The following is a 16,922-nucleotide window of genomic DNA, read 5'->3' as shown; positions in this document are numbered from 1 at the left end:
CTCGCAGTTTGGGCTGGGCTGCTACCATTGGTGGCAATGCCTGAATGATTACCATGTGGCCTGGACTCCTTTTACAATTGCACAGAAGGGCTAAAAAAACGGTAGTATTGAAGATTGCCCAGAGCAGTGCCAGTGGTTCAGATTTATTCAAAAGCTTCCGCCCTGCCAACGTTTGTAAAGTTTCTGCCCAGATCCACTACGGATGGGGAAAGCACGTTAGTGGTAGACTGGGGACAGTTGAGTGAGCGGACGTCCACCCAGCATCTAAAACCTCCTTGAACAGGGCCAAGAGCGCAAGATAAAGGGGTGAGGGGAAGGATAGGCCTTACTAGAGGAAAGGGGTTCCTAACCTGGAAGAATGGGGAGATGGAGGCAACAGGAAGTGACTTGGAAAGGGAGGCACTGAGGGTCGGGAGGGGGTCCAGGGAAAAATGGGAGGTGGACATGGGAGAGTGGGAGAGGCAGGGGTAGATGGGGGAGGGGGAAGGTTAGGGGTAATGGTTTCTTGTTGTAAGATAAGTCCTATAGAATCACATGAGATATGAGCCAGGGCAGACACCAACAGAGAGGGAGACTTAGGACATTTGGTCAGATTGTGGTAAGGGGGGGCATTTAGCAGAAATGGCTTTGCCACAGATAGCTCTGAATGCAACACAGAGCAACAGGTGCAGCATGGAGAAGTGGGAGATGCAGCGAAGGACCGGGGACGGACACCCCCCCATTTGGGAGAACAACAGTAGATCCCCCCCTTGACCCCCCAAAGATGAGGCAGATGTAAATGTTTGCTAGGCGATTCACTACCCAAGATGCGAACTAACGATTTGAGCTCTAGTGGGAGCAGTATTTGGTGGTTCTGCCAAACTGAACTCATGAGTGGGTCACACGAGTATGAGATGGGCACAAGTGCCAGCGATGACAATCTCCAAATTTGTAATGCGTGAAGTGATCTATGTTGAAATGTTAGTAGTTTTGTATTATGAACCATTTAAAATAATAAAAAGAAATTATAAAATAAAAAGCTTCCACCCACCACTTTTTTTGGTTGTAGTACTTGAGATTAGTCATGAGACAACGTCGTTACCAGTTCAGTGTCCTGCGTTCTCTTTGTTCAGAACCCATGGTTTTCACCAAGCAGCCTGCCAATGGTGGCGGTTCACCTCAGTACGAAAGGGGTCCATGTCTTTCACTACCTGGTTGACTGGCTCTTCCGAGCTTGCTCACCAGACCAGGTGTTGGCATATCTGTTTGCACATTTAGCCTTTTGCTCAGCTTGGGCTTTTCCCTGAACTTCAAAAGGTCTCATGTGTTGCCATCCCAGTCCCTCCAGTTTATTGAGGCAGTCTTGAACACTCATCTGGGTAGATACTTTACATCTGAAGACTGAGTGGTGAATATCTCTTTGATGGTACAAGTATTCCATCCCCAGGGATACGTTCCTGTATCAGCCTTCCTGCGCTTGCTGGGTCTGATGGGCTCCTGCATTCTGGTGGTCCAAGAGGCACAACTGCACATGACATAGGTTTAGTGGCTCCTCCGTTGCCAGTTTTCTCTTTCAATTTGGGGAAACATGTTGGATCTTTTGCAGATATCGAGCCAAGTTTCTCGAGACCTTGCACAGTGGTCCATGGGAGACAACTTGTTAAAGGGTGCTTTGCTTCGGCATCTCTAGCCTCAAATAACGGTGATCTGTCGCTGAACATTTGGGGCCCTGACAATGAGCAGACTATGGTCTCCCTCAGAGTCCCAGAAACACATCAACTTGCTAGAATTGAGGGTAATCAGGCTAGCCCTGGTTGCCTTGCCCTCCTCTGTACAAGGCTAGGCTGTGGTGGTCCCAATGTAAAACACAGTGACTGTGGACTACCTCAACAAGAGAGGTGGTATGTGGTACTTGCCACTCTGCTGAGAAGCAATGCGATTGTAGTTCAAGGCTCTGGAAAATGAAGTGTCTGGCATCATCATACATGCCGGAAAGGAGAATATTGCAGTGGATGTTTTGAGCAGACACTTCGGCCTCCCAAGAGTGGCAACCCTCCTCTGTGGGACACTTTGACGGTCAACCTACACTATGCATACCCACGATCCCTGCGATTCCACTGGTTCTCAGGAGACTGCACCTATTCAGGTCCATATTGATCTTGACTGCAGATGGCTTGGCTCGGATAGTGTTACCTGGAATTGGTGGACATCTCCATCTGCCTTCCCTGGCTCCTTCCCGAAGAGAGTTGATCTGCTTTCTTAGACAGAGCGGCAGCTGCTCCTCCACACAAACCTCAGTGGCCTAAAGCCTCATGCTTGACTTCTGATATACAAGGAGTGATACTTGTAGGACAATGTCCTGAATGTACTCCTCTCAGCTTGGAGACCCATCACTAAGTCTATTTAATGCCTGCAGATGGCATACATTCTTTGCTTGGTTCCTGTAGACGGACCTGGACCCCCTATCCTGTTTCATATCCTCCGTTTGGGATTTTTTTCTTTCAAGAACTCACGAGCAATGTGCTTTCTTTACACTTTCCACAGTTATGCAATTTTTACAGGGACTGCATCAGCTTCCACCGTGCCATTTTGTTGTTGCAGAACAGGATTTGAAGATAACGTTGACCTTTCTTATGGGCACTCTGAGCCTCTGCATTCATATTCTTAGATTGCTCAACCTTATGTGATATTTCCTGGTCGCTATCACTTCAGCACTGCTTGTTTGTAAGCTTAAGGTGCTTCAATTATACCTCCCTATTTAGTATTATCCCAAGAGAATGTGATATTGAGAGTGAGAGCTTTGAATATTCCGAACGTGGTTTCAGACTTTCATCTCTCTTTTTTTAAAGATCCATCTTCCAGTGTTTTTCTGCCTCTGCCACTTCCTTCCAACGCAGAGAAGTGATTCTGTTGGTTGAATCCGGTGCGGACGTTCAGCTACTAAGTCACTCAGACAATATGCAACGGGTACAGACTACCATCTTTTTGTTGGTTATGCTGGTGCCTGTGCTGGGATGGCTACGACCAAACTGACCCTGTCAAGGTGGATCATCCTCTGCATCTCTATGAATCAGAATATTATGACTGGCTAATACGGATGTGCGTGAGGGTCACCGAGCTAATTCGACCAGAGGACTGGCAGCAACCTCTGTCCATCAGAGAAAAGTTCCTGTTCTGGACATTTGCCAGGTGGCTAAGTGGGCCTTGCTGCACATGTTCTCTTAACGTTGTTGCTTGGAATCTGTGAGGGGTCAGGAATGAGAGGGCGGACTCAAAGAGGATACATTCTCAACGTTATAAATTGAATTAACAGAAAGTGGTTTGGATGGAGGCCTACCTTACCCTATCCTAACATGAATATCCCTTTCTATGTAACTAAAACTAAAGTAGGCTGTCTTGTGTCCAAACTGAATCTGACCCTCACACCAATATATCAAAGCAAAAGGTCGTAAGTAAAAGTTTCAAATTTCAACTTAATAGAAAAGTGCAACAATTCTAACATATCTTCAACCAAAACAAAACAATCCTTGTTATCCAGGGTTTGGTTCCCTTCCTTCAGATAAATGTTCAGTCTTCAATGTCAAGGACCAGTCTCTTAAAGGCATTACAAATGTCTTTTTTACCTAATACTCTCCTCGGGGTGGCAAAGCAATTTCCTCCACAAGACTCGTTGTAATGTAACAAAGAAGAAGTTTCCCCTAGTCTTTCAGATTTGTTAAAACAAAATGTCTTTTCCACAGCGCTGGTTAAAACAAGGCAGAGGAAAGTCTATGCTAATTTTCAGGGTGGCAAAGCAAATGGCTTTTCCATAACCGTGATTTAAGTATAGCAAAAGGCAAGTATTTTCAAAACATCTGGTTGACAGAATTTCCACTTGAAACAAGAACTTAATATGACCAAGTATTTCTTCAACATACCAATTCAAAGGGAGTTTCCCAGTACGCTCTCGTGCCAGAAAACCTCTCAACTGAAGACCCTTGATATCCTGGTTTACTCGCCTGCCAGGAATATCCCACTTTTGTCTCACATAGGTCCCCTGGTATACTCTTCTGCCAGGTATCTCTTCCCAAAAAAGGTTTCGCTACCTGATAACCTTATCAGACTTCTCTGCAACATTCACTTTCTAACTAACCAGTTCAAAGTAAGTTTCCCGGTACACTCTCCTGCCAGGAAACTTCTCAAATGAAAAACTATTGATATACTGATTTACCATCCTGCCAGGAATATCTCCCTTTTGACTCACATAGATCCCCTGGTATACTCTTCTGCCAGGTATCTCTTCCAAAAAGATTTCACTATGTGGTACCTTTATCAGTCTTCTCTGAAACATTCACTCTCCTTACGTATCACAAATGTGCTTCTTCACTATGGGAAGATGACATGAAATAAGACGCATACAACAGACTTAAAGTTCAAAATAAGATAATGTATTAAATGAAATGGCAGGATGGTAGAAGGCCTAGCTTGCCCTCTGCTAAGGTGGGATTCTCTACCAGAACAAAACTAAGGACAGTCTTGAGTCAAAGAGTTAAACTGAAAAGTATGTCTGTATCCAAAACCCATCCTTGTCCTCACAACTAAAACTAAACAATGTGTTGGGATGTCAATAATGCAAGAAATATAGTGTTCTACATAAAGTTCAGAGCTTTGTCCAGCTCTTAGCTGCTTCTTCCGCTTCCCTTTCCGAAGTGCAAGAAAGTTCACAAAATCTTAAGATTACCCTTTTCTAAGTTCAATACAATACAGTTCCACACAATCCTCGGGGTTCCCTTCCCCAAGTCTCAAGTAACACAGTTTAAAGGCAAAGGGGCCTTGAGGCTTTGTCCTCTAGACAGCCCTTGTAGTCTCAAGTCGCAGGGTTCCCTTCCCCAAGACTTCAACGTAGCATCCTCTGGTTGGCCTTGCCAGTCTGCTTATAGTGCTTCTCCTTGGTCTCTTTCACAATGTATTTTAGTCTTCTTCATTTAGGGCTCATTGGTCTAGATGCGGTTGTTGGACCATCCACCCATCACAGGCCGCGCATCCAGGAAACCCCAAGCTCCCCAGTTCACACAAGTTAATTTGCACTTGTTCCTGTGTACAGATTCACATTCATTTGCCAAGGCTCAGCCTATAGAGCTTAGGGCCTTCTTCACACTTCTGGTTTCTCCCAGTTAGCCTTTTGGCTCTGGCCCCACTTGTCGCACCTCCCTTGCGTCTTTGCCCTTGTCGCACTGTTTTCAGTTATAAAGTTCACTTTATGGTGGCCTGGTTCATACCCCTCCTTTTGTTACACTTCTTTAGACTTGCACTATTTTCTGCATAATGCTTTTCAAATGGGTACTTTCTTCTTGGCTTCTGTACAGCATTAGCTTTGCCGATAAACATAAAGTTCTGTATTCAATATGCCTACTTTGGCTTAAGTTCCAATTTTCATTCAGTTCGGAATTCATTATATTTGTTTCAGCATTTTTTCAAGTTTTCACCCTGCTCAGCGTTCAATAAGTCTTAACCGGCAAAGTTTCTCGCACACAGTACTCTAGAGGCACCCTGGCTCCGAGTGACTCCCCCGACACTCACCGGTCTCTTGCTTCCTGTCTGGCAGCTCCGGCTGCCTTCTTGCTTCTGCAGCACCCGCTGGCATCTCCGCTTCCTGGACACGGACGGCGTCCTTTTCTTCCTGCTCGCCCACAGATGCTGCTACACGCAGCCCAGCATGGAGGCTCCCATTCTTGTGGCAATCCAACAACTCATCTTGCCTGGGGCACCAGCTTCCCTGGAATTCAGCTTGGGTCCCGACTTCCTCGCAGGTCCCTCCACGGCCGCCTCCTCACAACACAGGTTCTCTGCTGGCAGCTTCCACACAGGCCTCCCTGTCTCTCTCCATGTTGTTTCAATGGTGTCTCATTATACACCTGTAACCCTGCAACAGGTTGCAGGTGTGGATTCACCATCTGACTTGCATGACCATAGTTGGAGGGAAATGCCTGACCCTTACAGTTCTTTGCAGGCACCTTCCTCGTCCCAGTACCAAAGTGGTGAAATAAAGGTGTAGTGTACATTACTCTGTCTCCTATTCTTCATCCCAATACTTTAAAATGTCACATGTGGGGAAGTGAGGGTAGTGTAACGCTCACCTGATTCCCACGGAGGCGCGGGTCTTGGTAGGAAGCTGTCTGTGACTCGAAAAGTGATGTGCAGGACTCGATTGGCTTCTGGGGTCGAACCTCTTCGCACTGTGTGTCGGACTCGAAGAGTGAGGTTTCTGCAGGTGAAAGAATATGGGGGTTAATGGTCTGGGTAGTTGAATGTCCCTCTCTCCCTCTCTCCCTCTCTCTTCCCAGCTTTTTCGTAGAGCCCCCAGGTCAACGTGCTCACCTTATATAGGTGAATGCTGGGCTCTCCATCTGCGTCTGGTGCAGGGTGCCGTTGCCAGTTCCTTCACTGGTGAAACATAGGCCTCTTGAATTCAGAGGATGGTTACCGTCGTTGACTGCACGAGCGGTGAGTTTCTGGACACCTTTTGTCTGTATAGTCTTTAAATGCGTGGCACGTTTTTTGCAGACTCTATATAATGCTTTTCCCTTATGTATTGCAGGGCTCTTGAGATGGAAGATGAAGTAAAGCGCCTGGAAGTTTGTAAGTATGGCAAGCGCTCTAATTGTCTCTTTCCTTGCAGCTTAGTTCGTGTTAAAGAGACGCCGGAGTATTTGCAGGCGTTTTATTGCGGCGAGCGGGATGGACGTAAGTAAATACCTGCTTAATGTCTTTTCTTTTGCCTTTCAGATGTTGGTTTGCAGCGCCGGAGTCCGCGGAATGCCAGTAAGTTATTAACGATGCTTTGTCTTTACAGGCGGCGATGCAGAATGAAGAAATCCGGAATCCACAGCGTGCCGGTAAGTATGGCAATACTTTTGCCTTTGCAGGTGGAGATGCGTCGTGACGAAGCGGCCGCAGCCGATGGATCAGGTGAGTAAGTGCTGCGTGTAAAGTTCGCCTTGCTAACCTGTTGTTTCTTTTCTTTGCAGGTGCTGATGATGTCTGGATACTGAAATGGTAAGTAGATTCTTGCAGGTCCAGGATCAGAAGAAGAAAAGCCAGAGCAGATTCGGTGAGCGTTCTGCTGCAGATGCAGAATAACGCGAAGCACGCTTCATCTATCGGGTGTGGTTTAAATAGCCTTAGGGTGATGAGGCGTCTTCTTCCACGGCCCCGCCTAGGTAAGAAAAGAGTTCCAGTTTCCAGAAGAGTTCCAGTGCTGTATCCAGGGAGTGGAGCTGCCCCACCCAGGTAAGCAAGTAGTCCCTGTTCTTAGATAGCTTCTAAGTGACTGGTAAGTAAGCAGCATGGTCTGCTGCAGATAAGTCCATCCAAGCATCCTTACACCTATTATGAGCCCGGCGCTTCCAGTGCCGGGACCAATGGTTTTGATGAGCCTGGTGCCACCGGCGCCAGGACAAGGTCCAAAAGGTCCCAGTGGGGACCGGCTGGTGCCTAGGATTAGGGTTAGGGGCCTGCTTCCAAGGACGTTGGGCTGGTCCTGGCTCCTTGGAAGCAGTGATCATGACAGGTAGTTGTTCTACCGTAGCCTACAAAGGCAGAGGGAGGGCTAGGTTGTTTCTCAACAGGGAAAGGGGATACCTTGTTTCACCTTTGGGCCGCCTCCTTTCTCTTAACCTCCCTTCTTTGTCTCATTTTATTATTCTTTTTTATGTTACCCTGATCATAGGAAAAAGGGTAACAACATCCTACAAAAGCTTTTGAGATTATGGGTTCATCATGGAATGGGAAGGGGGAACACCGGGTCTCTCTCAGGGATGTCCTCTTCCCAATCCCTGAGGACCCGCCACCCAGGTGATCCTCCCTCGCTTCTCCAACCCCAGGGTCAATATAAAAAAGCGATGGCCTTTGCCTGGCCACCTAAGAAGGGGCTCCAAAGGGAGAAGATGTGAGGACGCCCTCGGGCTTCTCACAACTAGCACACGTTTGTTGACTTCAGTTGTTACTTGTGCCACTTTCCCCCCATACCGACATCCCACTTGAGAGGGCTTGTTCAAGTTCCAGTCTGTCAAACATTCTTTCAATCTCGCTTGAATCTTGGCAATGCTTGTTCTAGGTTTCCCCCAACTGACGTCTCATGTCATGAGAATTGTAGAAATGTTGCCTCTTTATTTCTTTTACAACCTCTTTTGGCAATGTTGGCTCTAGGTTTCTCCCAACTGGCCCGTTCTGTCACGAGAAATATCCCATTTTTGCCCTTGTGGTTCTTTTGTTGATGTTTTTTGCCTTAGGTAATACAGGTCCCAGGTTTCTCCCAACTGGCAACTTATGTCAGGAGAATTGCACCATGTTTGCCTTTTCCTTTCAGTTCTATTTGGACCGTATTCAAAAATACTTCAAAAATTATTTTAATCGTATTTGCACGTCCCTGGGCCCCCTACGATGCTGGGCTGACTCACTGGTTCACTGTGCGGCTGCTGAGATGTGTTTGCGAGAGGCCAGCTTCCGTTTCAGGGCAGAGTTTCTTTAGGTCTCTGTTTCGGCTTCTCCTGTCCTTCGCTGCCAAGACCTGCTCAGCTCTACAAACCACTTCTCCTCTCACAGCCATGCTGTACACTGTCTGCTTTCTTTCTTCCAGTGTTCCTCTCCCCCGGTCCCGATGCTGCCAACCTGCTTCTGGCGAGTGTCTCTCGTTTTCCCCACGGCCCTTTGTGGGATTTCTCCAGCATGGGGTCTGGCATGGATTCACATGCTCATGAATATTCCCCGTCGTCAGGCTGGGAATCCTCGGTAAAGAAAAAACCAGTATCAGTTTCGTTTCTGATCTGTATTTCGTAGTAATAACCAATCACTGATCTCTGCGTCATACTGACCACAGCCAATGACTGCCCTCTACCTAAGCCCCGCCTCTGGCAGCCATCTTCAGATTTTTACCGCACGTTCATGTGTTGGGATCCTCGTGCTATTGCTCTCGAGCGTTAGTGCTATTTTTTTCACGTTTTTTCTCAAAAACATCGTTTTTTCGGTCAAAAGAGCCTCAAGCTCCACCGACTCTCGATCCGATCAACGGGGACCCGTGTCGGATTCGTCTGCGCCCCTCAAGGGTGAAGATTTCGTCGAGCTACGCTTTTGGAGGACTCCAGAAGTTTCTCAGGCCCGGTCATGGCCCAGGAGAAGGGAAGCTCGACGCCCGGAAAGCTGTTCAGGGTCTGCCCTGGATGCCAGCTGCAGAACGTCTTCAAGGAGGACGAACACTCTTTTTGTCTTTACTGCCTACATGAGGACAAGACGCACGTGGAGAAGGACTGTGCGTTTTGCGGCAACATGTCGGAGCGGACCATGAAGGACCGCCATCAACGTCTCGCCAACTGGCTGGAAGGGAAGAGCCCGTCCGGCGAGAAGAAGAGGAAGAAATCCGAGCGGTCTTCTAAGACCTTTGAGGACGCCCCGGCGACGGGGGTCCAACATAATGCCAAGCACCGCGAGTCCGCTGGCACCGGGAGCGCCGAACGGTCGGGCTCTACGGGCGCCAGGCTGGGCGCACCCTCCCCGGCACCATCAACCACGAGCCAACGCTCTGGGTCGGGTAAGAGGAAGGCTGAGCACCCGGCGAAGCTCCTGGAGAGGCCCCGGTCGAGCTCGAAGGCGGAGGGGGAGCGAGGCAGTGTCCCCCCCCTCAAGGATAAGGCGGTGAGCGCACCTAAGGTGGTGAAGGCCTTAATCCATCCGGCCAAGCCCTCTATCGAAACTGTCGCGGCGGCCCTGGCTCAGCCTGTGGAGGCTACACCAGTGGTGGCGACCTCGGGGCTCAGAGTCTCCCTGCCACCTCGGAGGGAGTCCTCTTTTGTGCCCATCGATAGGACCCCCGTGAAATCCCCCGTGGGGAAGAAAAAGGGGGGGTAGGGCGTCGTCGTAGATTCGGCCTCAACCTCGGAGGAGGAGCTGGTCGAGGTCTTAAGCCACGGCCTCGGCGTGGAAGAAGACCGGCCCGTCGGGATGGATCCCGACGCAGGTGACGACGACATCGTCGAGGGTACCGACGGGGCCCCTGATCGCCCGTCGGATTCCCCTCTGCCAGCGCCGCAAGACAACTCGGCGGCCATTTTGTTGGCTATACAGTCCTTATGCTCAGAGATAAGGACGAGACTACCGTTGCCGACGGAACCTCTCCCGTCGGGGGACCCAGAACCGGGACCTTCTGGTGTTCCCCCTACCAAGAAAAGAAGGATCCACCCTCCGCCTCCTTTTCAGCCGTCGCGCCCCTTCCAGCCCTCCTCCCCGTCCACCCGTGGGGATGATACGGGGACTGACACGGCAGCGACGGGAACGGACGACGAGGTATACGACGAGGATGTACCGTCGTCGCCTCCCACCAGGGCTTCTCCGCCCGACGAGATTGGATCGTTCCACTCCATGATCACCAGGGCATCCGAGCTTTTCCAACTCTGCCCTGAGGAGAAGAAGAAGGAAGGTTTCCTTTATCAGCGGCGCGAGGCCAAGAGGAAGACGGTCCTCGCAGTGCCTCTATTGGACGACATTTGGGATGAGGGCCTCACCCTCCCCAAGAACCCTTCCACGACGCCAGCCAGAAGAGACCGGTACGAGAAAAAGTACCTGGTCCCGGACACGGCCCCCCTGTGCCTCTGGGCGCAGCCTACCCCGGACTCCGTCGTCTCCGCGGCGGCCAGGAAAAAAGCGGGGGGGGGGTGCGGCCTCCACATCGACTTCCCCACCGGACGGCTAGGGAAAGAAATTGGACGCTATGGGACGCAGAGTCATCTCGTCTGCAGCGACGACGATTAAAGCGGCCAACGCCTTGGTTATCGTGGCCCGCTACGACAGGGAGCTCTGGTACAAACTGGCTCCCCTGCTGGACTTCTTGCCGGACGACAAGAGGGCAGAGGCCCTGGAGATCCTGCAGGAAGGTGAGGTGGCTTCGGACCACGCCATTACCGTTGCGACGGACATCGCCGACACTGGGTTCTGCCAGTTGGGCAACGGCGTTTGCCTTAGGTGGCGTGGATGGCTCAAGGCTACGGACTTCCGTCAAGACGTTCAGACCAGAGTCCTGGATATGCCCTTCGATGGGAACAACCTGTTTGGGAAAACAGTGGACGATTCCCTTCAGGCCATTAAAGCGGACACCGAGACGGCCCATGCCCTTGGAGTTCTGCAACAACGACGGACGCCCTTTCGGAGCAGCGGAGGCAAGGGCGCCTCCAAAGGTTCCGGCGGCGGTTTCTCCACCTACCGTCAAGCGGCCCGCTCGTCGTCTCAGGAGGCCTACAGAGGACGAGGCAAGTCTGGCGGACCCCGCCGTCGTCGCCAAGGAGGTCAAGGCGGCAAAGCCTCGTCGAAGCAGGATTGAACCGGCCGTGGGGTCGGGCCCCCACCGAAGCACCCCGGTGGGAGGCCGGCTGGCGAGCTTCGTCAGCGTGTGGGAGTCCATCTCCACCGACCGTTGGGTGCTGGACGCCTTGGCCCGGGGCCACGCGCTCGAGTTCCAAAGAAGGTGTCCGCGCGTCCCCCCCGTGGCCAGGAAAGAACTTCACGTCCCTCAACTTCTCCTGGAGGTAAAGGCGATGCTCAGGAAAGGCGCCATCGAACTCGTCCCAAAGAGGCTTCGGGGCTCCGGAGTTTACTCGAGATACTTCCCCGTGAAGAAGAAGACGGGGGGATGGCGCCCCATCCTGGACCTGCGACGTCTGAACAAGTTCATCAAGGCGCAAAAGTTCCGGATGGTCACCCTCCAGCACGTCCTGGGTCAGCTGGAGGAAGGAGACTTCCTGTCGTCGTTGGATTTGGAGGATGCCTACTTCCATATTCCCATCCTAAAGGGGCACCGAAAATTCCTCAGGTTTGTGGTCCAAGGGCGTCATTACCAGTTCAAAGCCCTCCCCTTCGGACTACGGTCGGCACCCAGGGTGTTCACCAAGTGCATCGCGCCGGTGGCGGCGCAGCTGCGCCGCGAGGGGATCCACGTCTACCCCTACCTGGACGACTGGCTCATCCGAGCCAAGACGAGGGAGCTCGCCGTGGTTCACACGGCAAGGACCGTCCTACTTCTCACGGACTTGGGATTCTCCGTGAACTACGCCAAATCCCACCTGGTACCCGCGCAAGACGCTCTGTTTCTGGGAGCGAGGCTCAACACAGTGTCCCTTCTGGCCTCCCCGTCGGAGGAGAGGACCAGGACCATCCTGGGCAAGGTGCAGCAGATGTTGGTGGCCGACGCGGCCAAGGTGAGGTCCATCAAGTCCCTCCTCGGAATGATGTCTTCCTGCATCTACCTCATTCCCATGTGCAGGCTCCGAATGCGCCCGTTGCAGGAGTTCCTGGACGCGAGCTGGATCCAAACGACGGGCAGCTTCGAGGAAAGGATCACACTCGACGAGAGTTTCCGACGAGCGATCCGGTGGTGGGGCACCCGCGCGCATCTCTGACGGCGGGCATGGACTTCCAGACCCCAGCCCACCAGGAGACAGTGACCACGGATGCCTCCCTGGAAGGGTGGGGAGCGCATACCCAAAATCTGCATGCAAGAGGCCTTTGGCTCCCGACGGAGAAATCCCTACATATCAACGTCCTGGAGCTCCGTGCAGTGTTTTGGGCCCTCAGGTCCTTCCTTCCATCCCTCAAGGGCAAGGTGGTGAGGATATTCACCGACAACACCACCACCATGTTTTACATCAGGAAACAGGGCGGAACCAGGTCCCCAGCACTGTCCAAGGAGGCGCAGGACCTGTGGCATTGGGCCGTCGCCCAAAGGATATTTCTGGTGCCGTTTCATCTGGCAGGGATAAAAAACACCATCGCCGACTCACTCAGCAGGGAGCTGCGCTCGTGCCACGAGTGGGAGCTACGGCAGGATCTAGTGGATCGCCTCTTCCGACGGTGGGGCACACCCCAGATCGACCTGTTCGCGACGGCGACGAACTCCAAGTGCCGGAGGTTCGCCAGCAGGTTTCCCCAGGCGAGGAGCATGGGCGATGCTTTCTCGTTCCCCTGGGAGGGCCTGTTCCTCTACGCGTTCCCTCCTTTGCCACTGCTAATCCGGCTCGTCAACCAGCTCAAGAGGTCACGGTGCAGGATGATCCTCGTCGCACCTGCGTGGCCGAGGCAGATATGGTTCCCGGACCTTCTGGACTTGTCAGCGTCCCCGCCAATCAAGCTGCCGGTGGACGCGGATCTACTCTCCAGGGAAGGAGGCGCCATCCTCCACCACGACCCGAAATCGCTGAACTTGCAGGCCTGGCTCCTGCAGCGCTAGAGTTTGGAGGATACGACATACCGGCCGACTGCAGAGAGGTTCTTGCAAAGGCCAGGGCGTCCTCGACTCTTAAATGCTACGGACACAAATGGAAGAGGTTCTCTGTCTGGTGCCACGCACAGAAGATTAACCCTCTACGGATTACGGCTCTCCAAGTACTGCCGTACCTGCTGACGCTGGCCAAAGCTGGACTGGCACACGCGTCCATCAAGATTCATCTTGCTGCGATCTCCCGATACACCAGAACCACGGGGCGGACGTCCTTGTGGTCTCATCGTCTGGTGAAAGAGTTCATGAAGGGACTGTTCAGATCGTTCCCGCCGGTGAAGGCTCCGGCCCCGGCGTGGGAGCTCAACGTGGTGCTGACCAAGCTCATGGGACCTCCGTTCGAGCCTCTGCACTCGGCTCCGTTGAAATTTCTGTCGTGGAAAACAGAGTTTCTTGTGGCCATCACCTCCGCACGACGAGTGGGGGAGATCCAGGCCCTTTCCTGCAAGGCCCCGTACTTGACGCACCCCTCCTTCATGCCCAAGGTACCGTCGGACTTCCACCTCAACGAACCCTTGGTGTTGCCTGTTTTCTTCCCGTCGCCTTCGTCGCCGGCTGAAAGGACTTTGCACTCTCTGGATGTGGCTAGAGCTCTGAAGTTCTACGTGGACCGCACGAAGAGCTTTCGGAAGACGTCACAACTTTTTGTGAACTTTGGACCTGTCAATCAGGGGAATGTGCTCTCAAAGGCTTCAATTTCCAGATGGCTCTCCGGCTGTATCATGTACTGTCATCGGTTGGCAAACCGACCACTGCCCGGCCGTCCGAGAGCCCATTCCACCAGAGCGATCGCAGCTACCACGGCGTTCCTATCTGGTGTGCCCCTGCTGGACATCTGGAGGGCAGCTACGTGGAGGTCGACGCACACCTTCAGGAAATTCTACTGCGTCGACCGGGATTCCAGGGAGGAGTCCAGGGTCGGCCAAGCAGTGCTGCGCAACCTGTTCGTCTAAGGTGAGCCTGGTGACGAGGTAAGAGACGCTTAATGTTGAGTTTTTGTATTGCTTAATGTTGAGCCTGTTGCCACCTCCCGTGATTGTGCATGTGTGTACTGCTATGTATTCCCTTATTCATGAGCATGTGAATCCATGCCAGACCCCATGCTGGAGAAGGAAAAAGTTACTTGCCTGTAACTGTTGTTCTCCAGCATGGGTCTGGCATGGATTCACATGCGAACCCTCCCTCCTACCCCTCTGCGGCTCTTCACTTGGTCATACTGCCACTTCACGTGCTACCAAATCTGAGGATGGCTGCCGGAGGCGGGGCTTAGGGAGTGGGCAGTCATTGGCTGTGGTCAGTATGACGCAGAAATCAGTGATTGGTTACTACTACGAAAGTCCGATCAGAAACGAAACTGATGCTGAGTTTTTTCTTTACCGAGGATTCCCAGCCTGACGACGGGGAATATTCATGAGCATGTGAATCCATGCCAGACCCATGCTGGAGAACAACAGTTACAGGTAAGTAACTTGTTCCTTCTCTCTCCTTCGTTCCATTTGCTGCAGGTGATTTGGATATTTAAAGGTCCCGTGTAGATGATTAGGTTTGTGAAAAACAAACCGCATATTATTCCTAAGGTCGCATTTCCTCCACATGAACTCCTTGCTCCTCTTCCTCGTCACAGTACTTGATGCTTTCTGGGACTGGAGTCCAAGTATGTTTCAATTGATTTTAAATTACATTGTTGAACAGTTGCATTAAAATTACAATCCCCATAAACATCAGATATTTCATATGTTCTAGATTCACCATATACACATGAAGACTGAATAGGGTTTTTCTCTATACAAAGTGGTTCTCAGAGTTTTAAAATCGGATGATTTTCAATATGGCAGCAAGCCATCAAAAACTCTGAAATTAAGGGATCTTCCCCATAATGAAGAGAATATGCTGCCTCTCTCATTGTGGAGTCACCACTCTCCCCTGAAAACCATCTGCTTCGACCCTTCTGCTTCCACAAGATCCGCTCTCAGAATACAACCACCAGGGTCACGATCAGGTAGCGACTGCCTTTCCCTGGGCACATGGGAGGAGACTTTAGATTGGGGATCAGTGATGACTCCACAGGATTCATCACAATTCTCTGTCAGGACCGGGTGCTCATTTTGATAGAATTGTCCTCCATAGATTTCTGGTACAGGTGTTGTCTTTATTTGTCTTCTTCCTCCAGATCTGCTCACTGCTATCGGAGTCTATCGATTCCACTCGTTTTCTTTACAGCCACTTCACACGTTTGCATTTTAAACATGCAATTTTTACTGCAGTGAATTTTTTATGGGGGCATTCTCTCTCGCCGCACCCTCCAACCCCTTATCCAACCCATCCCCACCACCTCACCTTACCCCCCCACACACAAACACAGACACACATTTATATTTTTTTAATTTGACTGCAGTGCAAACTACATGTTTAAAATGCAAACATATAAAGTAGCTGCTTTGAAAACTGGGCATACAAGTCTATCATGGATGAGGAATCCGTTGGAGGAAGGATTCCATTAGAAGAACAAATTACTTACCTCTCGGTAATGTTCGTTCTGTTGGATGTTGCCTCCTATTGATTTTTCATCAACCACCCATCCTGCCCCTTTTGGTGAATAGCTAGCACACCTTTGGATTTTCTGTTCCTTAGTGTCAGAGTGCTAGGGAAAAAGGGTGGAATCAGGGGCGCAGTGCCTCAATATATATTGCTCCTTAAAAGTTGGGGTATATGGTCCTTCTTCCATGTGCTCCACTCAGGAAGGAGGGCGGGGTTAGATAAGTTGAAGAACTCTGCTTTTGTTGTATTTTATGACCTATGACATTATCCTTGTAAAGTGCTCCAGTTTTGTTGTACATGTTTCAGAACAGTAACATTTAAAAAAAATATATATGTATATACTGCTCTTCACATCCATTCCTGGTGGGTCGCATTGAGGTGTCAGGCAGGGCCACACTGCTCCCCCGAGGTGGTGCAAAGGTTTCCAGTGATCAGCTGTGCTGTAGATAGTTTCATAGAAGATAAATCCATGGGTGGAACATCCATCAGAAAGAGTATTACCGAGAGATGAGCAATTTGTTCTCCTGCTTTTCTTCAAAAAGAGTTACCCAATATGCCTGTGCTATATCCCATGTATTTACATTTTTGTATTTTATTGATACATTTTGCATTCTAACAAATTTCTTTCAATCTAAAAGGACTGTGATCCACTAAAAAACCTGTTTGAAATGAAAACCGGTAAAAGGTACACTGCAGACCTGGATTTTCTGATTGAAGATGAGACACTGCCTCAATACTATGAGGTAAGTTACTGAAATGTTACAAAGTGTTTTAAATACATTTTTTGTTTACCAATGATTCTGATTTGTATAGTTAACTGGTTGTAACTAAAAATTGGATTCTAATGGATTCTTTCCTCGAACAGAATATTGAACCTTTCATATTGTTTCTCCAGCGCCTTCTGACCGACGGGGATTTCAAAAAAGCTGAATGCCTGTTGACCAAGGTGTTTCCATCAGGCAACCAGACCCTAAGGGGCCGTTCATGCATCTTGTACCCTGGCCAAATAATCATTTTGGCTCTTGAGTGTCCTTTCCAGAGCAGCAGAGAGTTTGCTAATTAGGAGATGAGGGAGGGCTTTAATCCCTTAGTGAAGGGTGACAAGGAG

At 50.6% G+C, this 16,922-nt stretch overlaps 1 protein-coding gene across 2 annotated transcripts in view; it reads left to right on the top strand.

Annotated features, from left to right (window-relative positions):
• Positions 1 to 16,922, top strand: part of HJURP (Holliday junction recognition protein) — a 967,877-nt gene that overhangs the window by 683,645 nt on the left and 267,310 nt on the right. For both annotated transcript variants that reach the window (XM_069620625.1, XM_069620626.1), the window contains one exon: positions 16,453 to 16,557. In XM_069620625.1, coding sequence (XP_069476726.1) covers positions 16,453 to 16,557 — 105 coding nt within the window. The remainder of the gene's footprint in view (positions 1 to 16,452; positions 16,558 to 16,922) is intronic.

This window comes from Ambystoma mexicanum, chromosome 5q (genome assembly GCF_040938575.1).
Source record: "Ambystoma mexicanum isolate Mex_15411 chromosome 5q, UKY_AmexF1_1, whole genome shotgun sequence".
Taxonomy (NCBI): Eukaryota; Metazoa; Chordata; class Amphibia; order Caudata; family Ambystomatidae; genus Ambystoma; species Ambystoma mexicanum.
The sequence above is the reverse complement of the archived record's forward strand: the minus strand, read 5'-3'. Positions and strand labels throughout refer to the sequence as shown.